Here is a 25,390-nt window from a genome sequence, read left to right on the forward strand (position 1 = left end):
AATGGCCACCGGCGGTGAATGTTAAAGTTATTCTGTGCTGATCCAGCAATGATTAGCTGGAAAGCGCAATACCTCATTTTTCATGTACTTGGAATTACACTGACAAAATAATCCTTTGGTCCAACTGCTTTACCTGTACACTCATCTCTGAATTCCCCAGCGAATTGCCACACCCTATGTGTGAGGTGAGTAGACAGACACACCTTCTAGAATTACATTGCACTGAAATCACTTTCCGTCAATCTCGTTTAGCATGGCACACCCAGACAAATTGCGACCAGTCTCAATTAATTAACCATATCGATGTTTATTCGGGCCTTCCATTTATGTCATTGTTAAAACTATTCTTCATTTGGACGAAGACTTATGGGGTGCTCTTGTTTGCAATAACTCCTCAATTATAAACCACACCAGGTTCTACATGGCAAGAACAAACACTTTTTTAAGTGATGAATTCTAAAAGTTTCTTAGCTGTTAAAAAGGTAGCCAGTCAGAAAAATAAAAAGCAAGTTGCCAATGAACAGTAATTAACAGTAAGAGGAGAAAATTTAGCTTTAACAATTGAACAGATGTCCCACCACCCTTCTCAGGCCAGGGCAAGGCTCCAAAACGTGTTAAAACATACCGCACTCTCAGTCTGGTTTCTCTATCTTAACGATATTGAAAGCCCACCTTACTCAGTAACTTGTCAATAATGGAGTAAGAGTTTGGTTTTTAGTTAATTACGCACGTAGTCTCAATTTTAAGACAATGGCTTCTTCTGAAGCTATGGGCACGATTTGACCAAAAAAAAAACCTGGCTCGTTGGGTGAGACCCACACCTGGATTCGGCCCACTCAGGGCACGATCTAATGGAAAGGTCTCTGGGCGCTATCTACCTGAACAGGGACAGTTCCCGTAGTCCGCGGGATTAGCTGGGTGTTTCCTGGTGCTCAGTGTTGAGAAACACCATGCAATCTAACGTCCATCCGAGTAGATCAGGGGCCTCAGTGGGGAACTTGCCGATGAGGCTATAATTAGCCTCCTTTATTGCACTGAGGAGCTCAGCTCGCCGGAACTCCTCAGTGCAGCGGGGGATTGGGACGCCATTTTTAAATGGTGAGCCGATCTCACAAGCCGCCAAAGTGACCCCGAACCCCTCCCCAAGCCCCAACTCACTATAATTGGGTCCCTAAGGCCCACCACACCGTCCCAGGGCACCACCAGCCCGATCATCACTACGCAATAAATGCCAGCTTGGCACTTTTGCTGTGCCAGCCTGGTACCCTAGTAGTGCCTCTGCCAGTGCCGCCTGGGCACCTTGGAAGTGCCAGGGTGACCAGGTGGCACCAGACATGCCAGGGTACTGCCCTGCTCAGATTGCCAGCACCTGGGGACCTCCAATCCCCCGGGAAACGCTCTCGAGTGTCGTTCCATCTGTTCTCCATTTGTGCAGACCAGCAGCACTGAACTATGCTATCCCACGGTCTCCAAGGCAAGGAGGTTAGATCCCACACCTTGGTCAGATCTTGGGAACGCATATTAGAGTGAGATTTCCAGATTTGCAAGAAAGTGATCCCTCCCACAACGGGCAGGATTCATATCTTGTGAAAAGTGGAGAGCCCGGTAGATTATAGACGTGTGATTTACTGGTCACGTTGCACCGTGCTGCTTCTCGGGCACAATGCGAACGATAGATCCCATAACACAATAAGACATAGGAGCAGAATTAGGCCACTCGGCCCATCGAGTCTACTCCACCATTCAATCATGTCTGATTTTTTTTCCCATCCCGTTTTCCTGCCTTCTTCCCATAACCCCTGATCCCCTTATGAATCAAGACCCGATCTATCTCTCTCTTAAAGACACTCAGTGATTTGGCCTCCACAGCCTTCTGCAGCAAAGAGTTCCACTGATTCACCACTCTCTGGCTGAAGAAATTCCTCCTTATCCCTGTTTTAAAGGATCGTCCCTTTAGTCTGAGATTGTGTCTCTGCTTCTAGTTTTTCCTTCAAGTGGAAACATCCTCTCCACATCTACTCTATCCAGGCTGCAATATCCTTTAAGTTTCAATAAGATCCCCCCCTCATCCTTCTAAACTCCAACGAGTACAGACCCAGAGTCCTCAACTGTTCCTCATACGACAAGCTCTTCATTCCAGGGATCATTCTTGTGAATCTCCTCTGGACCCTTTCCAAGGCCAGCACATCCTTCCTTACATACGGGGCCCAAAACTACTCACAATACTCCAAATGTGGTCTGATCACAGCCTTATATAGCCTCAATAGTACCTGTCTCTCTACAGATCTTTGTACCACCTGCAAACTTAGCAATAGTGCCTTTAGTTCCTTCTTCCCGACCATGCGACCCCCGCTATCTAAAATAAACTATCTAACGCCCATATGGGGCCTCAGCAGTGAAAGCCACCCAAGGACGCCATTTTTAAATGGCATCCCGATCTCTTGAGCTCCCCCTCAAGCCCCAACACGCTAATACTGGGGTTCCCAGGCCCCTGTAGATGGGGACCACTGCTGGGGTAACAACTGTGCAGAGGATAAGCGCCTGGGGGGTATACAATGCTCTGGGAGACTCCCACAAGTGCTGTTCCATCTGGTCCCCATTTGTGGAGACTGGCACTGAACGGCGCTAGCCCGAGGTCTACAAGGCAAAGAGGATAGAGCCCAATGCCTTGGTTACCTCTGGGAACTGCATATTAGAGTGAGACTAGCTGTCTCACTCTAATGTGCAAATTTGCCAAAAAGTGATCCTGCCCACAATGCGTAGGCCTCACCTCACGACGTCTTGCGCGATCACGTTAGATCTTGTGAGGCGTGGTGAGCCTGGTAGATCCCAGGAGCAGGGTCCCCCGGTATTTATCGCTATATTGCCGTGGCCCACTGCTTTTTGGGCACAGTGTGGCCGGTAGATCGCGCCCTTCATTAGTAAACAACAAAGGATTTATTTACAAGGATCGACAAGAGCAGCAACATGCCTCCAGCTAGTTCTGGAATGCCTCTGCCTACAAGAACTCTATCCCCTTGAGGTGATTCCACTCCCTGAGTCCCACTTGGTCATCTAGGCCGGATGACCCTTACTCTGCTGTGTTGCCCTTGAAGGGACAATCACCACTTCCGGTTGCGGCGATGCGGAGCTAAGCCGCACATTTTGGCGGCTCCCGCTAGAACGGACTTTTGGGCTCTCCAGAGGAACCCCACCAGAAATTTGTCGACGACTTCCCGTGTGGGAAGGTGAGAGCAAGGTCCCCCTTCCATAGTATATGGAGTGGACCAGAAGTGGAGCGGTAAAAAAAGCGGCTTTGGAGCAGCGAAAGAAATGAGGGACAAAAAACAAGATGGCGGAGGGCGGAGTTCGAGCAGCATGGGGGCCGGAGCAGCAGGAGTTTCTCAGGCGCTGCGTGGAGGAGCTTAAGAAAGAGGTGCTGGCGCCACTGCTGATGGCGATCGAGGGGCTGAAGGAGACCCAGAAGGCCCAAGGGGTAGAGATCCGAGAGGTGCGGGAAAAAGCCACCGAGAACGAGGACGAGATCTTGGGCCTGGCGGTGAAGATGGAGGCGCACGAGGCGCTGCACAAGAGGTGGGCTGAAAGATTCGAGGACCTGGGGAACAGTCGAGGAGGAAGAATCTTCGGATTCTGGGTCTCCCTGAAGGGGTGGAGGGGGCCGATGCCGAGGCGTATGTGAGCACGATGCTCAATTTGCTGATGGGTGCGGAGGCCTCTCCGAGTCCCCTGGAGCTAGATGGGGTTCATCGGGTCCTGGCGAGGAGACCCAAGGCCAACGAGCCTCCAAGGGCGGTAGTGGTGAGGTTCCATTGTTTCGTGGACAGAGAGTGTGTCCTGAGATGGGCCAAGAAGGAGCAGAGCAGTAGATGGGAGAATGCGGTAATCCGAATCTACCAGGACTGGAGCGCGGAGGTGGCAAAGAAGAGAGCTGGTTTTAATCGGGCCAAGGCGGTGCTCCATCGGAAGGGGGTGAGGTTCGGAATGCTGCAGTCAGCACGACTGTGGGTCACATTTCAGGATCGACACCACTGCTTTGAAACGCCTGAAGAGGCTTGGACCTTTATCCAAACTGAAAAATTGGACTCAAACTGAGGGTCTGTGGTTGTGGGGGGGATGTCGGTTATATACAGGGTTTTAACTATGCGTAGGGAATGTTCACGGGTGGGGCGATGGATGGGGATGGGGGAAGAGATTTGATGGGGAGATTGTGGGGAATGTGGGCGCCGGTGCTGTAGGGAGGGAGGCCCGGGGATGGGGGAATTGGGATAAGGCCGCAACAGGAGCTGCGCCACAGGGGGCGGGGCTGGCTCAGGAAAGCGCGGGCTTTTTCCCGCGTCAGGGAAGGGCGGAGGGGGGGGATGGAGGAGCGCACACCGATTGCTGGGGAGGAAGAGGAGGGGGGATTTCCACACGAGGGGGGGGGGTCAACGGGAAGGCGGGGGAAGCTGACGGAGTGTTATGGGGGGAGCAAAAGAGCTAGATATGGATCTAGCGGGGGGTGGGGGAAGGGGGGGAGGGGGGGAGAGGGGGGGAAAATAGGGTTGCTGCTGCATTGGGCGAGGGGGAACTGAAAACAGAAGAGGTGGTCGGGGCGGTGGTTCCCCGTCTGGGGGACTAGAGGGTGAGGGCGGCGCGGGCACAGGACTGGCCTAGGAAAGGAGATGGCTAGTCGGCGGGGGGGGGGGGGGGGGGGGGGGGGGGGGGGGGGGGGGGGGGGGAGAGAGGGAGAGGGGGGGGGGGGGGGGGGGAAGAGAGGGGGGGGAGAGAGGGGGGGGAGAGAGGGGGGGGAGAGAGGGGGGAGGGAGGGGGAGAGGGGGAGGGGGGGCGGGGGGGGGAGCCCCCCAATCCGGCTGGTAACGTGGAATGTGAGGGGCCTGAATGGGCCGGTTAAGAGGGCCCGAGTGTTCGCGCACTTAAAGGGACTGAAGACAGACGTGGTCATGCTCCAGGAGACACATTTGAGGGTGGCAGATCAGGTCAGGTTAAGAAAGGGATGGGTAGGACAGGTATTCCACTCGGGGCTGGATGCGAAGACAGAGAGGTGGCAATACTGGTGGGGAAGCGGGTGTCGTTTGAGGCCAAGAACATAGTAACGGACAATGGAGGGCGATACGTGATGGTGAGCGGTAGGCTGCAGGGGGCGTGGATGGTATTGGTAAATGTATACGCCCCGAACTGGGACGATGCTGGATTTATGAAGCGTATGTTGGGGCGCATTCCGGACCTGGAGGTAAGAAGCTTGATAATGGGGGGGGGATTTTAACACGGTCTTGGACCCAGCATTAGATCGTTCCAGATCTAGGACCGGGAAGAGGCCGGCTGCGGCCAAGGTGCTTAGGGGGTTTATGGACCAGATGGGGGGAGTGGATCCGTGGAGATTTGCCAGGCCCCTGGCCAGGGAATCTTCTTTTTTCTCCCACGTACACAAAGCCGACTCCCGGATAGATTTTTTTGTTCTGAGCAGGGCGCTGATCCCGAAAGTGGAGGGAATGGAGTATTCGGCCATAGCCATCTCAGACCACGCCCGCACTGGGTGGAACTGGAGTTGGGAGAGGAGAGGGATCAACGCCCGTTGTGGCGTTTGGATGTGGGATTACTGGCAGATGAGGAGGTGTGCGGGAGGGTACGGGGGTGCATTGAAAGGTATTTGGAGGCCAACGACAACGGGGAGGTGCAGGTGGGGGTAGTATGGGAGGCGCTGAAGGCGGTGGTCAGGGGAGAGTTAATCTCCATCATGGCTCATAGGGTGAAGAGAGAGGGCAGGGAGAGGGAGAGGTTGGTGGGGGAGATCCTAAGGGTGGACAGGAGATATGCAGAGGCCCCTGAAGAGGGGCTACTTAGGGAGAGGCGAAGTCTCCAGACGGAATTCGACCTGTTGACCACAGAGAAGGCAGAGGCACAGTGGAGGAAAGCACAGGGGGCGACGTACGAGTATGGGGAGAAGGCGAGCCGGATGCTGGCGCATCAGCTCCGTAAGAGGATGGCAGAGAGGGAGATAGGTGGAGTCAAGGATGGAAGAGGAACTACGGTGCGGAGTGCGGTGAAAGTAAATGAGGCATTTAAGGCCTTCTATGAGGAGCTGTACAGATCCCAGCCCCCAGCAGGGTCAGAGGGGATGCGGCAATTTCTGGACCAACTGAGGTTCCTGAGGGTGGAGGAGCAGGAGGTGGCTGGTTTGGGGGCGCCAATTGGAGGAGCTGTTTAAAGGACTGGGGAGCATGCAGGCGGGGAAGGCCCCGGGTCCAGAAGGGTTCCCGGTTGAGTTCTACAAGAAGTACGTAGACCTGTTAGCCCCGTTGCTGGTGAGGACTTTCAATGAGGCAAGGGAGGGGGGGCCCTGCCCCCGACAATGTCTGAGGCGATGGTCTCTTTGATCCTGAAGCGGGATAAGGACCCACTGCAATGTGAGTCGTATAGGCCGATCTCGCTCCTTAACATGGATGCTAAGTTGCTGGCAAAAGTGCTGGCTACGAGAATTGAGGACTGTGTCCCTGGGGTGATCCATGAGGACCAGACGGGATTTGTAAAGGGCAGGCAACTAAACACCAATGTGCGGAGGCTCCTAAATGTGATAATGATGCCATCGGTGGAGGGAGAGGCGGAGATAGTGGCATCTATGGACGCGGAGAAGGCCTTTGACCGAGTAGAGTGGGAGTATCTCTGGGAAGTGTTGCGGAGGTTTGGGTTTGGGGAGGGGTTTATCAGTTGGGTTAAGCTCCTATATAGAGCCCCGGTGGCGAGTGTGGTTACGAATTGGCGGAGGTCAGAGTATTTTCAGCTGTATCGAGGGACGAGGCAGAGGTGCCCTTGTCCCCCCTGTTGTTTGCATTAGCAATTGAACCTTTGGCCATGGCATTAAGGGAGTCCAGGAAATGGAGGGGGGTGGTCCGAGGGGGAGAGGAGCATCGAGTGTCGCTGTATGCAGACGACCTGTTGCTGTATGTGGCGGATCCAATGGAGGGGATGGTGGAGGTCATGCAGATCTTAAGGGAGTTTGGGGACTTCTTGGGCTATAAGCTCAATGTAGGGAAAAGTGAGCTCTTCGTGGTGCATCCAGGGGACCAGGGAAGAGGGATAGATGACCTACCGTTGAGGAGGGCGGAAAGGAGCTTTCGGTACTTGGGGATCCAAATAGCTAGGAGTTGGGGGGCCCTGCATAAATTTAATTTGACGTGGCTGGTGGAGCAGATGGAGGAGGACTTCAAATGATGGGACAGGTTGCCACTCTCGCTAGCGGGCAGGGTACAGTCGATCAAAATGATGGTCCTCCCGAGGTTTCTTTTTGTGTTCCAGTGCCTTCCAATTATGATCACCAAGGCCTTTTTTAAGAGGGTAGGCAGGAGATTATGGGTTTTGTGTGGGCAAACAAGACCCTGAGGGTAAGGAGGGGGTTTCTGGAGCGTAGTAGAGATAGAGGAGGGCTGGCGTTGCCGAATCTGGGTGGCTACTATTGGGCAGCCAGCATGGCGATGATCCGTAAGTGGGTGATGGAGGGAGAAGGGGCGACATGGAAGAGGTTGGAGATGGCGTCCTGCAAAGGAATGAGCCTGAGGGCACTGGTGACGGCACTGCTGCCGCTCTCGCCGACAAGGTACACCACGAGTCCGGTGGTGGCGGCAGCGCTAAAGATCTGGGGGCAGTGGAGACGACACAAGGGTGCGATGGGTGCCTCGGTGTGGTCCCCGATCAGAGATAACCATCGGTTCGTCCCAGGAAGGATGGACGGGGGGTTTCAGAGCTGGCATCGGGCAGGGATTAGAAGAATGGGGGACCTGTTCATCGATGGGACGTTTGCGAGCTTAGGGGTGCTGGAGGAGAAGTTTGGGCTACCCCCAGGAAACGCTTTTCAGGTACATGCAAATGAGGACACTTGTGAGGCGGCAGGTGAGAGAATCCTGTTGCTCCCGGCACAGGGGATTCAGGACAGGGTGATTTTGGGTTTATGGGTCGGAAGGGCAAGGTGTCTGCGATATATCAGGAGATGAAAGAAGAGGAGGAGGCTTCGGTAGAGGAGCTGAAGGGCAAGTGGGAGGAGGAGTCGGGGGAGGAGATTGAAGAGGGTCTGTGGGCTGATGCCCTGAGTAGGGTTAATTCCTCTTCCTCGTGTGCCAGCCACAGCCTGATACAGTTTAAGGTTATTCACAGAGCGCATATGAGAGGGGCGAGGCTGAATAGGTTCTTTGGGGTGGAGGACAGATGTGGGAGGTGCTCAGGAAGCCCGGCGAATCACGCCCATATGTTCTGGTTGTGCCCGGCACTGGATGGGTTCTGGAGGGGTGTTGCGAGGACTATGTCTAAGGTGGTGAAAGTCCAGGTCAACAAGCCAAGTTGGGGGCTAGCATTATTTGGAGTGGCGGACGAGCCGAGAGTGCAGGAGGCGAAAGAGGCCGGCATTCTGGCCTTTGCGTCCCTGGTAGCCCGGCGGAGGATCTTGCTATTTTGGAAATACGCGAAGCCTCCCAGTGTGGAAGCCTGGATAAACGACATGGCAGGGTTCATCAAGCTGGAGAGGATAAAGTGTGCCTTGACAGGGTCTGCGCAGGGGTTCTACAGGCGGTGGCAACCGTTCCTTGACTATCTCGCGGAGCGTTAGATGGAGGTCGGTCAGCAGCAGCAGCAACCCAGGGAGAGAGGGGTGGAGGGGGGGGCGTTTCCTTCGGGGGGGGGGTTGAAGGGTGGGCGGGGAAAGGGTTTTTTCCTGGGGGCACTTGAGAAAGGAAAAACATAAACATATGGGAGAGTCAATATGTGCGGGAGGATCCCATTGTACAAAGTTCTGTATTATGTTGGATTGATATGTTTATGTCTTGCTCTGTGACTTTTCTTTTCTTTTTTGTTACGGGGGGTGGGGGGGTTTGAATAGTTGAAAATTTTTGTTGAAAAATTCTGAATAAACATATTTTTTAAAAAAGAAGGGACAATCATCACAAATCTCAAATTAATCATTGAGGACAAACATTTACTGTAGAATGACTGATACCAGCTTCGATTTAGCTCCAGCTCGCACTGTTTTGAAAAGCGCTGCCTTTATTTTATGCAGTCAACTGGACAAAAATATTTTGACCACAATCGTCCTATCCTCATACATAAAGTTTGTTTCCACTTGTCCTAAATGGAAAGAAAATATTCCCCCTCATGATGACTCCGTAAATTAATATTGTCATATTAATAGGTATGCTGCCTCTCGAAGCACATTTCTGTTATTCCCTTTACTGCAAAGGGTTTTCTCTATCTCACTTCTTGTGCCAGTATTGATGCCCAAACATGTCAATTGAAACCTGTTGCTTCAGCAGACTTTCATTCCAAGGCTGTTAATCACAGAGGCCCTGTGGCTAGTTCATCTCGAGTCTGCCTTTAGCATTGGGGATTATAAGGATTTTCTTTCGTAATTGCCTGTCCAATTGATCAAGGAAAGTAAATCCAGGCAGTATCGGCAGAAGAAAACATTATGTCTTAGAAGTGAGCAGGTGTCAGCTGACGGTGGATTCTCAAATGACTTCATTTTCACAGAACACACAGAGATTCAGTTCCCTAACAGGCAGAGAGGAAACACAGGGGGTGGGGGGGGGGGGGGGGGGGGGGTGGAGAGGCAATGCAATGATGATAATGGCATTGAATCATGGAATGCAGAAACATTCGGCCCATTGTGCACGTGTTAGCCCTTTGGTAGAGCTATCCAATGAGCCCACCCATCAGCTTTTTTCCTATAACCCTGTATTTTCTCTTCTTTCAAGTGGTTACTCAATTCCCTTTTCAAAGTCACCATTGAATTTGCTTCCACCACCCTTTTCATGCAGCGCTCACTGAGTAAAAATCAGAATCCTCATGTCGCTCCTCACGCCACTTCTGGTTTTTTTGCCAAACTCCTTGGGCTGGAATCTCTGATCGCCGACGTTCGGGGACGGGGTGGAGGTACCCCGCTGACGACAAAATCAGGGGCAGTGCCGCGATACTCCGCTCCCTGAAAAGAGCCGTATCCACGTAGGCATGGTTCCCGACGGCATGGGACACGTGTGGTGGGAGCTCTACGCTGCCTGGCTGCTAGCCCCTCTTCCCTCCCCGGAGCAGGGGATCGGTGGCCAATTTGCGCCAGTTTCTCTGGCATAAAACACCACCGTTTTCACGCCTGCATGGGGACTTAGTCTCCCATGTCCAGCCCCTTAAAGAGTCCAGCCCCTTAAATCTGTATGGCTCGGTTACTGATCCTTCTGCCACTGGAAGCACTTTCTCCTTATTTACACTATCAAAACCATTCGTGAATTTGAACAGGACTATCCAACTTCCTCTTATCTTTCTCTGGTCTAAGATGAATAACCTCATCTTTCCTTTTTTAAAATAAGTTTAGAGTACCCAATTCATTTTTCCCAATTAAGGGGCAATTTAGCGTGGTCAATCCGCCTACCCTGTGGGGGCGAAACCCACGCAAACATGGGGAGAATGTGCAAATTCCACACGGACAGTGACCCAGAGCCGATGATCGAACCTGGGACCTCGGCGCCGTGAGGCAGCAGGGCTAACCCACTGCGCCACCGTGCTGCCAACCTCATCTTTTCTGGTCTCACCACATTACTGCAGTTCCTCATTCCTGGAAACACAGCACCTTTGATGTAGAAAATCTATCCAAGATGCTTCATCGGGCAACTATCAATAATAATGGATGTGGAGCTGAATCTAGGGATGTTCGGAGGTGTGGCAAAAGCTTGGTCAAAGACAAGTGTCTGAGGGAAGGCGGGCGAGGGAAATAGATTGTTGGCTCTGTATAGCTGAAGCCACGTACACCAATTGTGGGTCTAGGGTTACCCGTGTCTATGTGGTGCTCAGGTTTCCTCCCACAGTTCAAAGATGTGCAGGTTAGGTGGATTGGCCATGCTAAATTGCCTCCTTAATGCTCAAAGATGTGCTGGTTAGGTGGGGTTATGAGATTACAGGGCTAGAGCGGAGGAGTGGGCCTAGGTAGGGTGCTCTTTCAGGGGGTCAGCACAGACTCGAGCGGCCAAATGGCCTCCTCCTGCACTGTAGGAATTCTATGATTCTAAAGACCAAAGAAGGGAGGAGGTTTGTGGGGTGTTGCACTATAGGAAGAAGTGACAAAGACACGGAGCATTCCAAACACTCGCTTAACGTCTCTGATCTCCTTTTATGGTTATTTTCCCATCAACTGTCTTGCCATCAATCCATCTGCAGAATCTCTTGCTTTTCAATTGCAGCACACTGCACTGAGAACGAAACAATGATATCTCATTTTTATCTCCCTAGACAGACCTGTACTCGGGAGCCCTTTTTGTACAAGTATGCCTTGGATGGAATCTCTACCTCTCAACTGTTCTGATGCTCGTCGTCACAGCTCTCTACACCATAGCAGGTAGCAAGCCACTCGATGTAAATCTGCTAGATGTCTGAAATGTATTTTTCATGTTTCAAAAGTTGTTGAAGATGCACAGGGGGTCAGCATGCAATTGGGAAGAAAAGCACTTTTGAGTGTATTTCTCTTCAGTGACAAGGGAGCCCAGAATTTACTCAGAGCTATTCCACAGTTTAACTTCAGCCGGAAATCTCTGGGTTTCCCTCTGCACTTCCGCCAACAGTATGGCCTCCAAGTGCAAGGAAGTTGACCTTGCCCCTGAACCGTCACTGTGCCTTTGCTCTTTGACAAATAAGGGGTTGCCAATCCTCCAGGATTGCATTGGAGGCTCCAGGAATTAAAGCCTAATCTCCAGGGCACTGCTGCAAGCACACGGAGAGTAAGATCAGGAGTGCTTTCAAGAGATTGGGTGGGATTCTCTGGTCTCCTCTGTGGCGGGACCAGTTGCGAGCAGGAATGGAAAATTTGGCATTCCAGCCAAAACTCCATTCACTGTCAGCGGCACAGGAAAATCCCAGCCGCGAATGACAGCAGAAGATTTTTGTTGTTTGTTTTTCCTTTGAAAAAACCTTGGAATATTTCTGTCTATGAGTAATAATAATATTGGACAAGGGGATTGACGGGCAAGAATCATCAAATCAGGTAATGAAAGAATCTTTTCACTTTCCAATTCGTACTGGGCACCAATTGTATACCATGAGCTAGGGCGGTTTTATAATAATAATCTTTATTGTCACAAGTATGTTTACATTAACACTGCAATGAAGTTACTGTGAAAAGCCCCCAGTGGCCACATTCTGGCGCCTGTTCATGTACACAGAGGGAGAATTCAGAATGTCCAAATTACTTAACAGCACGTCTTTCGGGCCTTGTGGGAGGAAACCGGAGCACCCGGAGGAAACCCATGCAGAGACAGGGAGAACGTGCAGACTCCGCACAGACAGTGACCCAAGCCGGGAATCAAACTAGGGACCCTGGAGCTGTGCAGCAGCAGTGCTACCCACTGTGCTACCGTGGACGGCCAACAGTGGGAGAATGGGGGAGGTCATGCGATGCCACCTCCAGAAATATGTCCACCCAGTGTTTGTGCAAGGAAGTTAGCCTTCAAACAAGTTAATCTTAAGCAATGCTTTGCTTATAAAATTCTCATCCCTTTTTCCAATGACCTCCATGTTTTCACCCCTCCCTAACTCTATAATCTCCTCCAGCCCCATAACCCTCTGTGCTCCTCTAATTCTAGCCGCTTGCGAACCCTTGGTTTTAAATGCTTCATCATTTGGTGGGCTGTGCTTTTGACTGCCTAGTCCCTAAGGTCCGGAGCTTCCTCCATGCCCCTCCTACCTCCCAATAGTGCTGCATAAAATCCACCTTTTTTGCCAAACCTTTGATGATCTGCCCAACATCCCCCTTATGTGGCCTTGTGTGAAATAGGACATTTTGTCATGTTAAAGGTACTATGTAACTGCAGTTGTTGTTATTTTCATGCAAGTGAAATGTTAGGCCCTCTTTACAAATGCTGTCCTGTATTTGAAGTGCATAAATGTGCAATGCCAAAGACTCAGGTTAGTGGTGCCGATGCACGGCAGCTCTTGCTAAGGTTGTTTTTGGTTTTCTCCATGGTCGAATCTCCTGCTCGCAAATGTTTTAATATATTATCTAATTGTGGCTTTGCGAGTTATAGACAAGCCTCCAAGAATCGTAATTTTAAGGCAGCTGTAATTATTTATCTATCTGGTGTTTAATGACAGAGGTAGCAATCTGATAATCTTTATTATGATGGCCACACAGAGTGTGATGATATACAGGTTTTCCACATCGATCATGTTGAACAATGAAGTGCTTCAATATAATTGTGATACATGTAACATTTACTACACACACTCATTGTGAGTCATGCAGCCTGAGGGGTTCTATATCATTCCCAGCCCCTCACTGCTCAATGGCTGAAAGGTTTTAGACAGCGACTTCAGCCCCAAGTTTCAGGGCTTCCCTCAGCACATAGTTCAGGGCCTTGGAATGTGCCAGTCTGCAACACTCGATTGTGGCCAACTCTTCCCACTGGACGGCCAGCAAGATCCGGACGGACCAGAGAGGGTCTTTCACTCAGGTGATGACCCTCCAACTGCAGTTGATGTTTACTTTTCCCTTCACTTTAAAATGTTGAATTAAATGACAGACTCCAGTCTGTCACTTGTGTCAATTATTTGAAACTGCATTCTCTGCCAAATGTGTGTGTGTGTGTGTCTCAGAGCCCTAGCGTGATTGTCCTCTATCTTAATGCATTTGGAATTAGTGTTTGCTTTATTTTATTAATAGTTGCGTATCTCAGTAGGTGGTTAAGTACACATGACTTATTCCTTTATCCCAGGGCATTTTGGCACCAAGATTGGAAAGGGAGTCATGGGAAAGTTGCATGAAAGGGTGGACTGGACCCATAGTCATTAATGGTGGCCTGGGATTGGATATTGACAAACTCTAGGAGATGTTGGTATCAAGAATTCTCCGGCTGTGTTCCCATGAAGCTCATCGGTGAACTTTAAGATGTTAAGACTGCCATATAAAGGCAAGTTGTTGTTGTTGAACAGGTGTAGGCTGTTCAGCTCACCAAGCTTCGAATAGAATTGAATGGAATAGAATCCTTACAGTGCAGAAGGAGGCCATTCGGCCCATCGAGTCTGCACCGACCCTCTGATAGAGCAGTCTACCTAGGCCCACTCCCCCGCCCTATCCCCTTAACCCCACCCAACATTTGGACACTAAGGAACAATTTAGCATGGCCAATCCACCTAACCTGCACACCGTTGGACGGTGAGAGGAAACCGGAGCACCCGGAGGAAACCCGCGTAGACACAGGGAGAACGTGACAACACCACACCAGGTCGGAATCGAACCCGGGTGCCTGGCACTGTGAGGCAGCAGTGCTAACCACTGTGCCGCCCCTTCTATCCTTCCGTAAGATTATAGCTCACTACATCTTAATTCTTTATACTTGAATTTGTTTTGTTAACCTTGTTTAATAAAAATCCATCAAAGTTGGCATTTTCAATTGACCTCCTTTGTGTGAAGAAGTGCTTCATGATATTATCCTTGAATAGCCTGACGCTAAATGTAATGTTCTGTCATCTTGTTCTGGACATCCTACCAGAAAAAAAATGTTTACCTCGATCTACTCTGCCATTCCTGTCTGCATTCATTTGTTAAGAGCCAAGCTTCCTGAGGGATACAAGAATTTACTTAAAAATGGGAGAACTGGACTTCCGGTGGCGGCTATGAGGGAGTAAGTTGCACATTTGGAGGCTCTCGATCCGGTCGGACTTTTGGACCTTTTCCCCCAACTTTTTTGTACTTTTGGGGGCTGGATCTGAAGGCATAGGCACTCAGGCGCTGACTCCAGATATAGGTGGATGGAATTAAGAAGCAGAAAGAATCATAAACAGTTGAAGAATTGGGCAAACAAGGGCAGTGTGGAAGCTGCTGCTGAGGACAATATGGCCGATGACCGGACCCTGTTGCGGACAGCCCAGCCAACAACGGAGTATCTGCTGAAGGTCATCCAAGGGGGCTTCACCGGGCTGAAACAGGACAGTTTAGACCCGATCCAGAAATCAATCGAGCGCCTGGAGCACAGGCTGGACACCCAGGATCGGACGATCCAGAAGCTGGAGAAGGCCTGGAGGAGCAGGAGGATCACCAAACGGTGGTGGAGGTGGAGATGGGAGGCTGAAAGACCAACAGAAAAGGCTTCTGGAAAAGGTGGAGGACCTGGAAAATAGGTTCCGTCGGCAGAATTTAAGAATCGTAGGTCTCCCGGAGGGGGCTGAGGGAGAGGATGCCGCAGGGTATGTGGCAGACGTGTTCCAGAAGCTGTTGGGGAATTATGTCTTCCCTCGCCCGTTGGAGGTGGAAAGGGTGCACAGAGCGCTGGCGAGGCAGCCGCGAGCGGGGGAGCTTCCTCCGAGCGATGGTGGTCAGGTTCCACAGGTTCCTGGACAAGGAGCGGGTGCTACAGTGGGCCAAGCGCACGCGGAGCTGCCATTGGAATAACGGTGTCTTGCGCATCTCCCAGGACCTGAGCGTGGAGGTGGCCAGAAGGAGGGCAGGCTGCAGGCAAGTCAAAGAGATTCTGTTTAAGAAGTAGGTGAAGTTTGAGCTGCTGTACCTGGCGCGTCTTTGGGTCATGCATGAAGGACGGCACCATTATTTTGAGGAGACCGAGGACGCGATGGACTTCGCCAAGAGAGAAGGGTTGGTGCCAAACTGAGGACTTTTGGACTTAAGTTAAAAAGTTATTGTTATGTTTATATGTTTTTCTTGTTTCTTGTTTTTTTTCCTTCCGTATTCAAGTTTTTGCTGGAGAAGAGGGTAGTTAAGGTATTTGACGCTGGGGACTTTTTGTGTTCTGATGGCGGTGGTTGGAAGTGCCTATTACTTACTTTGCATTACTTGAATTGCACTAGATTTGGGGTTTTCTCTGTTCCTTGTTTTTATTCAGAGCAATTGCTCGAGGATGGCTGGTTTGGGGAAGTGATGTCGATGGGCAGGCGGATGGAGCAGAGGGAACAATAGGTGGGAGACTTGTTGGCGCCGGAGTCGAGAGTCACCAGGCTAGCTGGGTGACCTGGTCTACGGAAGCCAGATGGGGGGTGTGCAAAAAGCTAATTTATGGCAGGGGTTAGGTTACAGGGTGTTGTTGCTAGGGGGGGAAGGCGGGTAGTTGATCTGCTGATGAGGGAAGGACTTGGTAGGAAATCCGGCGGGGCTGAACAAGGTGTTTAGGAACTTCTACAGTAAGCTTTATACCTCAGAACCCCCCGCGGAGCCCGGAGGGGATGAGGCGCTTTCTGGATGGACTGACCTTCCCAAAAATGGGTAAGGGGTTGGTAGATGGTCTGGGGGCCCCGATTAGGACCGAAGAAATATTGAGGGGCTTGAAGGCCATGCAATCGGGTAAAGCCCTGGGGCCGGATGGGTATCCGGTGGAGTTCTACAAAAGGTTCTCTGAGATAGTAGGGTCAGTGCTTGTTAGGGTTTTTAATGAGGCAAGAGACAGAGGGGTTTTACCCCTGACGATGTCACAGGCCACCATCTCCCTGATATTGAAAAGGGACAAAGACCCGGAGGCATGTGGGTCCTATAGGCCGATCTCTCTGCTCAATGTAGATGCAAAATTACTGGCCAAGCACTTGGCTGCTAGGATTGAGGACTGTGTGCCGGATGTTATTATTGAAGACCAAACCGGGTTCGTCAAGGGCAGGCAGCTGGTGGCCAATCTAAAAAGGCTGCTGAATGTGATCATGATGCTCCCGGAGAGTAGGGAGGTAGAGGTAGTCGTGGCAATGGATGCCGAGAAGGCTTTTGGCCGGGTTGAGTGGGGCTACTTATGGGAGGTGCTGGGACGATTTGGGTTTGGGGAGGGCTTGTCGACTGGGTTAGGCTGCTGTACCAAGCACCGGAGGCTAGTGTAAGGCCGAATAGGACGACGTCTGACTATTTTAGACGGTTCCGAGGGACAAGGCAGTGGTGCCCCCTCTCCCCACTGCTGTTTGCGCTAGCAATAGAGCTGCTGGCAATTGCCCTGAGAGCTTCTAGGGGCTGGTAAGGGGGGTGGGGTTGTGGAACACAGAGTCTTGTTATACGCCGACAATCTGCTCTTATACATCACGGATCCAGTGGCTGGAATGGATGAAATCATGGGAATCTTGAGGGAATTCGGCCGGTCCTCGGGGTATAAACTGAACATGGCAAAGAGTGAGTTGTTTGTAGTCCAGGCGAGGGGCCAGGTGGGTCGGCTGAGGGGGCTGCCGTTTAGGTTAGTAGGGGACAGTTTTAGATACTTAGCGATACAGGTGGCGCGAGACTGGGGTCGGCTGCACAAGTTGAACTTATCCCGGTTGGTGGAGCAAATGAGGGTCGGGTTCCGGAGGTGGGATGCGCTCCCACTGACACTAGCAGGGAGAGTGAAGACGGTTAAAATGACGATCCTCCCGAGATTCCTGTTCGTATTCCAGTGTCTCCCCATTTTCATTCTGCGGTCTTTTTTTAAGAAGGTCGATAAAATGATTATGGGATTTGTGTGGGCGAGAAAGTCCCCGCGGGTGAGGAGATTGATGCTCAAGAGGAACCGAGGGAAAGGGGGGCTGGCGCTGCCAAACTTTAGTAATTACTACTGGGTGGCCAACATAGCTATGATCAGGAAGTGGATGGAGGGTGCGGGGTCGGTTTGGGGGCAGATGGAGGCCGCTTCGTGCAGGCGCACCAGTCTGGCAGCCCTGGTTACGGCGCCCCTGCCGCTCCTGCCGGCACAGTACTCCACCGGCCCTATAGTGGTGGCGACTTTGCGGATTTGGGGCCAATGGAGAAGGCACGTGGGGGAAGTGAGAGCATTAGTTTGGTCCCCAATTTGCGACAATCACCAGTTTGCCCCGGGGAATATGGACGGTGGGTTCCAAATATGGCGGAGGGCTGTGATTGAAAGGATGGGGGATCTGTTCTTAAAAGGGAGCTTCCCGAGCATGAGGGCGCTGGAGGAGAAATTTGGGCTGGCGAGAGGGAATGATTTCAGGTATTTGCAGGTGCGGGACTTTCTACGCAGACAGATTCCATCCTTCCCACGCCTACCACTTAGGGGGATTCAGGACAGGGTAGTGTCCAGTGGATGGGTGGGGGAGGGGAGGGTCTCGGATATATATAGAGAACTTATGGGGGCAGAGGAGACGCTGACTGAGGAGCTGAAGCTTAAGTGGGAAGAGGAGCTCGGAGGTGAGATAGAAGAGGGTTTATGAGCGGAGGCGTTGAGCAGGGTAAACGCGACTGCAACATGCGCTAGGCTCAGCCTGAACCAATTCAAGGACGTCCACCGGGCACACATGACAGTGGCCCGGATGAGTAAATTCTGTGGATTAGAGGACAGGGCGGGAGGGCCGGCAAACCATGTTCACATGTTCTGGGCGTGTCCAAAACTCAGGGGGTACTGGCAGGGATTCGCGGACGTAATGTCCCGGGTACTGAAAAGAAGGGTGGTGATGAGTCCAGAGGTGGCAATTTTTGGGGTTTCGGAGGACCCGGGAGAAAAGGAGGAGAGAGAGGCTGACGTTTTGGCCTTTGCTTCCCTGGTAGCCAGGCGACAAATTCTGCTGGCATGGAGGGACTCAAAGCCCCCGAAGTCGGAGGCCTAGCTATCGGATATGCTGAGCTTTCTCGGTCTGGAGAAAATTAAGTTCACTCTGAGAGGGTCACTGTCAGGGTTCGCCCGGAGGTGGCAACCATTTATCGACTTCTTCGCGGAAAATTAATCGTCGGGGGGAGGGGGGTTGGGGCAACGTAGATTAGGGGAGTAGTTAGGCGGGTCCTTGTGGGAGGTGAACTGGTTTTTGCACTATGTTGATTGTTCTTTGCACACTGTTTTGTATTGTTGCTGTTTACTATGCCAAAATGCCTCAATAAAATTGTTTATCAAAAAAAATGGGAGAACTATAAGGAAGAGTGCTCAGAAATATTGTATCTTCAATTTGCAGTTAGCAGGATTGTCTATGGCTTTTTTTGGCTTGTGATAAAATCTGGACACATTCTTTTGCAAAAATATACTTTATTCATAAAATATCTAAAAGAACATCACATGTTCCTGATGGTGGGGTTGTCCAGAACCAGGGGTCACAGTCCGAGGATACGGGGCAGACCATTAGGGACTGAGATTAGGAGAAATGTCTTCACCCAGAGAGTGGTCGGCCTGTCGAATTCGCTACTACAGAAAGAGGTTGCAGCCAAGCCACTAAAGGAAGTAGATATAGCACCTGGGGTGAAGGGGACCAAAGGGTATCGGGGGGGGGGGGGGGGGGGGGGGGACCAGGCTGTTGTATGATTAGCCATGATCATAATGAATGGTCAAGCAGGCTCGCAGAGGCAAATAATAATAATCACTTATTGTCACAAGTAGGCTTCAATGAAGTTACTGTGAAAAGCCCCTAGTCGCCACATTCCGGCGCCTGTTCAGGGAGGCTGGAACAGGAATTGAACCCGCGCTGCTGGTCTTGTTCTGCATTACAAGCCAGCTGTCTTAGCCCACTGTGCTAAACCATCCCCTCCTGGCCTCCTCCTGCTCCTATTTTCTATGTTTCTGTTATGACCCCCACAGGTCTTACATGGTAGGGATGATCCACTACCCCGTACAGCTTTCAGAATACAAGCTCCCCCGATGAGGAGGCGGGGGACCCTTAACTAAGTTCATGTGCTTTGTATAAATAGAGTTGGACAGCCTGGTACCGACTGGAGATGACCCAGTAGGGAGTTACTGGAACTGTGTCTAATAGTTAACGTGTTAAATAAAATAATTTTTTGTTTTTCTCTACAACTCGGTGGGGACCCCTTACAACAGTTTCTGTTTCGAAAACATTTTAAAATGGCCACAAAGAGTGTGACAATCTTCAGGCTTTCCACATAGATCATGTCATGTTGCACGATGAAGTGCTCCAATATAATTGTGATACATGAAATGAAAATCGCTTATTGTCACAAGTAGACTTCAATGAAGTTACTGTGAAAAGCCCCTAGTCGCCACATTCCGGCGCCTGTTCGGGCAGGCTGGTACGGGAATTGAACCGTGCTGCTGGCCTGCCTTGGTCTGCTTTAAAAGCCAGCGATTTAGCCCAGTGTGCTAAACTCGTAAATGTAACATTTACAGTATACACTCATTGTGAGTCATGCAGCCTGAGGGGTTCTATATCATTCCCAGCTCCTCACTGCTCAATGGCTAGAAGGTCTTGGACAGCGACTTCAGCGGCAGCTGCCCCAAGCTTCAGGGCCTCCCTCTGCCCGTAGCCCTGGACCTTGGAATGTGCCGGTCTGCAACACTCGGTTGTGGACAACTCTTCACACTGGAAGGCCAACAAGGTCCGGGCAGACCAGAGAGGGTTTTTCACCGAGGCGATGATCTTCCAGCTGCAGTTGATGTTTGCCTCGGGGAAAAGCTTGGATAGGACAGAGACCTGCATCACGGAGCAGCACGGGATAAACATTGGCAAAATCCATTTCTTCTCTCTCCGGGTCTCCTTTGCGAAGGCACCTTCCAATACATAAGGCACACTCAACTTTCCAAACTCCAGCCGATGATGGAATTGAATTCAGAACCCATGTCATTGACAGTACTTTACATTCTATACCAATTATCCCTGAATATTAAACAACCAGGAATCATGTACAGTCTACTCCTGTCCAACTGGTTTTTAATATTTATTCATCTGTTAACAAAACAGATATGGTTGACTGTTCACGTGGCAGAAAGATAAATCATTTAGATAAAGATCTAATTTTTAAAAGAGAGTTTGAGTATATTTTAACATTTAGACTTGACTGTATAGATAAACAATTAGTACTTTAAAAGGAACAATGATTAGAATAGAGCAATAAAACATAAAGCTATACAATGAAGAGATTTACCCACATTTCTTAATGTGACCGACCTTTATAAACACACTTTATTTTTAGTTTTTTTTAATTCATTTTGCGGGACATGGGCATCAGTGGCTAGGCCAGTATTTATTGCCTATCCCTAGTTGCCCTTGGGAAGATGGTAGTGTGCCACCTTGTTGAACTGTTGCAGTCTCTATGATGTAGATACATCCATAGTTCTGTCAAGGAGGAGATTCCAGGATTTGAACCCAGCAACAGTGAAGGATCAGCAATATATTTCTCAGTCACGTTGACGAGTGGCTTGGGGGAACCTCCAGGCAGTGGTGTTCCCATGTGCCTGCTGTCCTTATCCTTCTAGATGGTAATGGCTGTGGGTTTGGAAAGTGCCGCCAAAGGAGTTTTGGTGAGTTCCTGTAGTGCATCTTGTAGATGGTGGACACTGCTGGTACTGTGCATCGACTGTGGAGAGAGTGAATGTTTGTAGAAGGAGTGCCAATCAAGACGGCTTCAACACATTAAAGGTGTTGTCATTCCCAGTGGTCTGATCATAAGATGCAATGATAATCATGTCCGTGTGGTGAACCGGCACACCCTATATTTATTTGGATTTTTACCAGGGCACCTTTGCATCGTAATAGTACGGTGTAAATACAGGAACCAACAAACATACATTATTTATATGCCGCTGTTCCCAACCTGGGGACAATGCCAAACGCATTACAGATATTGAGTAATTTTTGAAGTATAATATGAGAAACAATGGGTGGAATGCTATGTCTTACCTCACGGTGAATTTAGTGGTGGGGCGTGCATTTAATTATAATAATATTTATTGGCACAAGTAGGTTTATATTAACATTGCAATGAAGTTACCATGAAAAGCCCCTAGTTGCCACAGTCCGGCGCCTGTTCGGGTACACTGAGGGAGAATTCAGAATGTCCAATTCACCGAACAAGCACGTCTTTCAGGACTTGTAGGAGGAAACCGAATTAGGTGGCGGGGTGGCTGGTGGGGGCCTTGCTGGTGGAGGCCGCCGCCCAGATTAAGACTACACTGGGTAGGCTCATGGACAGCCTTCCTGGTCCCGCCACCAATTGAGACCCTTAAGTGGGCAATTAATGCCCAGGAATTAACCCAGTGTCTGGTGGGGGCACGACATGCAAGGAACACAACAGGCAAACTTTGGTGGTTGCTGGGGCTGGAGGAGTGTTGGGACATCCCTTGTTCCAGAGACCCGGCAACTGGAAGTGGGGGGGAGGGGCGGGGAGGGGGGTGTTAACTGAGAGCCACCCCCCCCCCCCTTCCTCGCCCCCTTCCTGCCATCACTTACCTATGCCTGAGTCCCTCCTCGCTCCAAGACCTCGGGGGTGGGGGGAGGGGGGTGTAGTACCGGCAGCACCCATCGTCTACTCTGTGGCACTGTTGAGTGCAGAACCGCTTCTGGCCTCTGATCGGCTGGTAGCTCTTGGCTGGCGGGAAATTTAATCTTGGCGGAAGGCCGAGTGCCGGCCTGTCAATTGTCTAAGCGATGCAAGATGCAGCAAGGCTTCCCAAGGCTCTCCAGCCCACAGTTTAGGCTCCTATTCCTGCCACAAGATTCCGCCCACTGTGGAAAATTTTCCACAAACAGCAACAACACAAAGAAACCGGACGACCTGCTTTTCTAACATGTTGTTTGAGGGAAAAGTGTTGGCCTCAATACCGGGAACCTCCCCTGCTCTTCCAGACGCACCCAAAAGGGCAGGCAGGCATTGAATTTAACCTTCCATGTGGAAAATAGTACCTCTGACGGTACAACACTCCTTCAGGTCAATGCCAACATGTCAGCCAGGATTGTGTTCACATCCCTGGAGTGGAGCTTCAACCTACAACCTCGGACCTCTGAGGCAAAAGTGGTACCCACTAAACCACAGCCGACAGCTTGTACACTTTGTTGTTGTTTCATGAGATTTTTGTTCTTAAAATATTGTTGGAGTTTTCCCTTTTGATAATTAACATGATGACCAATTATAAAATGGTAAAATTGAGATGCACCAAATCTGACCCCACCCTCCTTACTCCACACCCCTTAAGGTTGGTGCTTAACTTGGGGCTAAGACCTGATTAAAGTCTGTAATTGACAAGAACTATTTGTCAGACAATAGGATGACTCGATGAAGGCTCATTAGATATGACCAGGAGCTGGATTTTCTATTTGGGGTCCAGATCCCGACGTCAAGATTAAATGCGGGTCCTCACCCCGTATCAGTTGGAAATAATCACCAACACGCTTTTTGTAATGGGCAGTGGGTGCAAATGCCATCTGGTTCAGGGTGGCAGGCAAACATTCGATGCTGCTTGGCCAATAGGAGGTCCTCCATCATTGAAAGAACGACTGCAGGTAAGGGATGGTGTCCCCCTCTGTGCTTCAAGAAGGAGGGGCCCTCTCAGCATTTTTAAAATTCATAAAAGTAAAAATTACCACAGATGAGGGGAGGGAGGGGTGGGGGGGGGCTTTAATTGGCTCCTCAATCAGATTAATAGACTACCTGCTGTTTGCAAAAACGGAGGGGAGTCTGGAGCATGCCAGAGAACAAGTACACCGGCTGACAACAGGAAATTCCGAAGCAGCCTACCTGCCTCCATTCCCGCCCTCATCTCACAACCTAAATCCCGCCCTGGATTTCTGAACACGCTCCTGATCTTCCTGCATGCGCACTGCCTCGTTGCATTCCGTAAGACTATGGACCACACATTCCCGACAGTTCAGACTCAATATATACAACAGAAGCAGTGATTGATTTCCCATTGAAGGGAGGGGTCTGCTGATGGCAGATATTTTACAGGCTCCGGGCCTTTGGTGGAACTCCCGGAGAATCTGGAAATGGAATGGGTGCTTTGGCTGAAATTTGCCTTCCATTTTGAGGTCTGGAACAACAATGAGATTTGGTGCACATTAATATGTCAACTTCACCTTGGCAGCAGGATAACATGCTGGGACAGAAACTGGTCTATCTTGTGTCCTTTTATTTGGTTGTAAAATGGCTTCAAAGCACACCAATCTGGCTGGGGAAAGCCTACAGCAAACCTGTCCATGCCTTGGTCCCACAGCTATGTCTCTTAACCTCTTAGGCAAAAGTCAAGAAAACAGGTGTTCGGCTTAGGCCTAGGCCTCTTGTTTGAGTTAATAGGGAGGCCTAAAATCTTTCAGAAGGGCCACTTGAGGAATTATTTTTATTTCCTCATTAGTTCTCAGAATTTTTCCAACACTGCCCCCCCCCCCCCCCCCCCCCACACACACACCACTACCACCCCGCCCCGCAATCCCTGCCCATTGTCTATATTGAATCTAAGGATTGGCTGCAAAGGGCAGGGTTTTCAGGTTTTTTTAATACACTATGGGTAGAATTTTACGTGTGCTGAGCGGCCAGAAGCGCATGAAATCACATGTGATGATGGTTGGCGGGCATTCCAACATCACCATGCACTTGAGCGGGGGTGCAGGCACTGATCTGGAGCCATTTGAAGCCATTATCTCCCCAATTGACCAGTATAGTATGTTGCCTGTGCGATTTCTAGGTCGTCGCCTGTCAACATGGGCAGGCGGACCAACCCTTTTTGCACTTTTCACAACCGAGGGCGAGATCAAAGAAGGTTGGAGGAGAGGCTGGCTGATGAGTGAGGAGTGGGGTGAGGTGGTGTGTTTGAGTATGGAGACTGTTTTTCCTGTGAAGGATTTATCATAGTGTGGAGCTTACAGGACATTGCTGTTCTCTGTCACCGGAGATTTGGGTCCCTCTGTTACCCTCTGTGCCCAGGTCAACACCATTTCCAAACCTGCTGGTGGATGTAGTCTACTCAGTCGGGAGCACCTCTGAGGAGGTCAGGGGACAGAGAGAGGAGGCCTGGTGGTCGCAGGCATCACCCATGGGCAGAGATGCTGGCGCAGGTTCACCAGGATCGGCAGGGAGGACAAGGAAGACATCCCCACAGGAGACGGCACTACCCAGCTGCCGGGGTGTACAAGCAGCTTTCAAACCACCTGGACATGACAGAGGTTCAGTGCTGCAGGATGCTTCGCCTTTCTGGAAGGCAAGCCTGGAGGTAGCCTCCAATTGGGCGGGTGGATAGCCAATGCCCATGCTTCTGAAGGTCACTGTGGCACTAAACTGTTACGCCTCCAGATCATTCCAGAGCAGTGGGTGAACCTTGCGGAGTCTCCCAGTTAGCTGCATACAGCTGTGTCAAGCTGGTGACTGCCACTCTGTTCAGACAGGTGAGAACATTCCTTCATTTCAGGACGGATTAAGGCAGCCTGGCAGAGCAGGCCAGAGGCTTCATCACCATTTCAGGTTTCCCTGATTGCACCCATGAGGCCATCAAGACGCCACCTAGCTAGCCAGGTGCATTTGTGAACAGGAAGCGATTCCACTCAATGAGCTTTCAGATAGTCAGTGATCACAGGACCCTGGTTCTGCAGGTCTGTGCGAGGTACCTGGGCAGCTCTCGCGATGTCTACATACACTACCACTCACCGAGTACCAAGGCTGTCCACTGCTCCCGCTCGCCCTGACAGGTAGATGATTGATGAACAAAGAACAAAGAACAAAGAAATGTACAGCACAGGAACAGGCCCTTCGGCC

At 50.7% G+C, this 25,390-nt stretch overlaps 1 protein-coding gene across 1 annotated transcript in view; it reads left to right on the forward strand.

Moving 5' to 3' along the window:
• The window catches only part of slc5a10 (solute carrier family 5 member 10), a 236,055-nt gene that overhangs the window by 44,119 nt on the left and 166,546 nt on the right, over positions 1–25,390 (forward strand). Inside the window, exon 6 of the mRNA XM_072481620.1 lies at positions 11,257–11,362. Within this exon, the coding sequence (XP_072337721.1) occupies positions 11,257–11,362 (106 nt within the window). The remainder of the gene's footprint in view (positions 1–11,256; positions 11,363–25,390) is intronic.

Source organism: Scyliorhinus torazame, chromosome 17 (assembly GCF_047496885.1).
Source record: "Scyliorhinus torazame isolate Kashiwa2021f chromosome 17, sScyTor2.1, whole genome shotgun sequence".
Taxonomy (NCBI): domain Eukaryota; kingdom Metazoa; phylum Chordata; class Chondrichthyes; order Carcharhiniformes; family Scyliorhinidae; genus Scyliorhinus; species Scyliorhinus torazame.